The sequence below is a fragment of the Priapulus caudatus genome, unplaced genomic scaffold (genome assembly GCF_000485595.1).
Source record: "Priapulus caudatus unplaced genomic scaffold, Priapulus_caudatus-5.0.1 Scaffold29, whole genome shotgun sequence".
NCBI classification, from domain to species: Eukaryota; Metazoa; Priapulida; class Priapulimorpha; order Priapulimorphida; family Priapulidae; genus Priapulus; species Priapulus caudatus.
In genome coordinates, this window is record NW_014577090.1 from 94,760 (window position 1) to 95,256 (window position 497).

Sequence of the window (497 nt, forward strand, 5' to 3'; positions counted from 1 at the left end):
GTCGTCGTGCGTGCGAGCCGGCGGCGCTCCGTACAGCCAGCCGCCCTGCTGCAGAGAGTCGGTCGGGTAGCCGTAGTCGGCGGCGGCGCATTGCGACGGCGGGCCGCCGTAGCCGACGGCGCCGACGCCGAGGTTGGTGATGTGCTGCACGTGCTGCGCGTGCTGCAGCTGCTGGTGGCTGTAGCCGCCCGACTGGTGCCCGCTGTGACGACCGCCAGGAAACATGCTTTCGTAGAACAGTGTCATGATAGGTCAGACAGCATCACCCGCGGACGCTGGCCGAGGACGCGACGACGACGGCGATGTAGCGACGGACGGTGACGTTGATGATGAAGTGTCGGACGGCGACGTTGATAATGAAGCGTCGGACCGAGACGACGAGGGCGATGAAGCGACGGACGACGACGTTGACGATGAAGCGTCGGACCGAGACGACGACGGCGATGAAGCGACGGCCGACGACGTTGACGATGAAGCGTCGGACCGAGACGACGACG

At 66.2% G+C, this 497-nt stretch overlaps 1 protein-coding gene across 1 annotated transcript in view; it reads left to right on the forward strand.

Annotated features, from left to right (window-relative positions):
- Positions 1 to 244: 244 nt before the first annotated feature.
- LOC106815452 (prostatic spermine-binding protein-like) overlaps positions 245 to 497 on the forward strand; it is a 1,878-nt gene continuing 1,625 nt past the window's right edge. The window contains exon 1 of the mRNA XM_014819913.1: positions 245 to 477. Coding sequence (XP_014675399.1) covers positions 245 to 477 — 233 coding nt within the window. The remainder of the gene's footprint in view (positions 478 to 497) is intronic.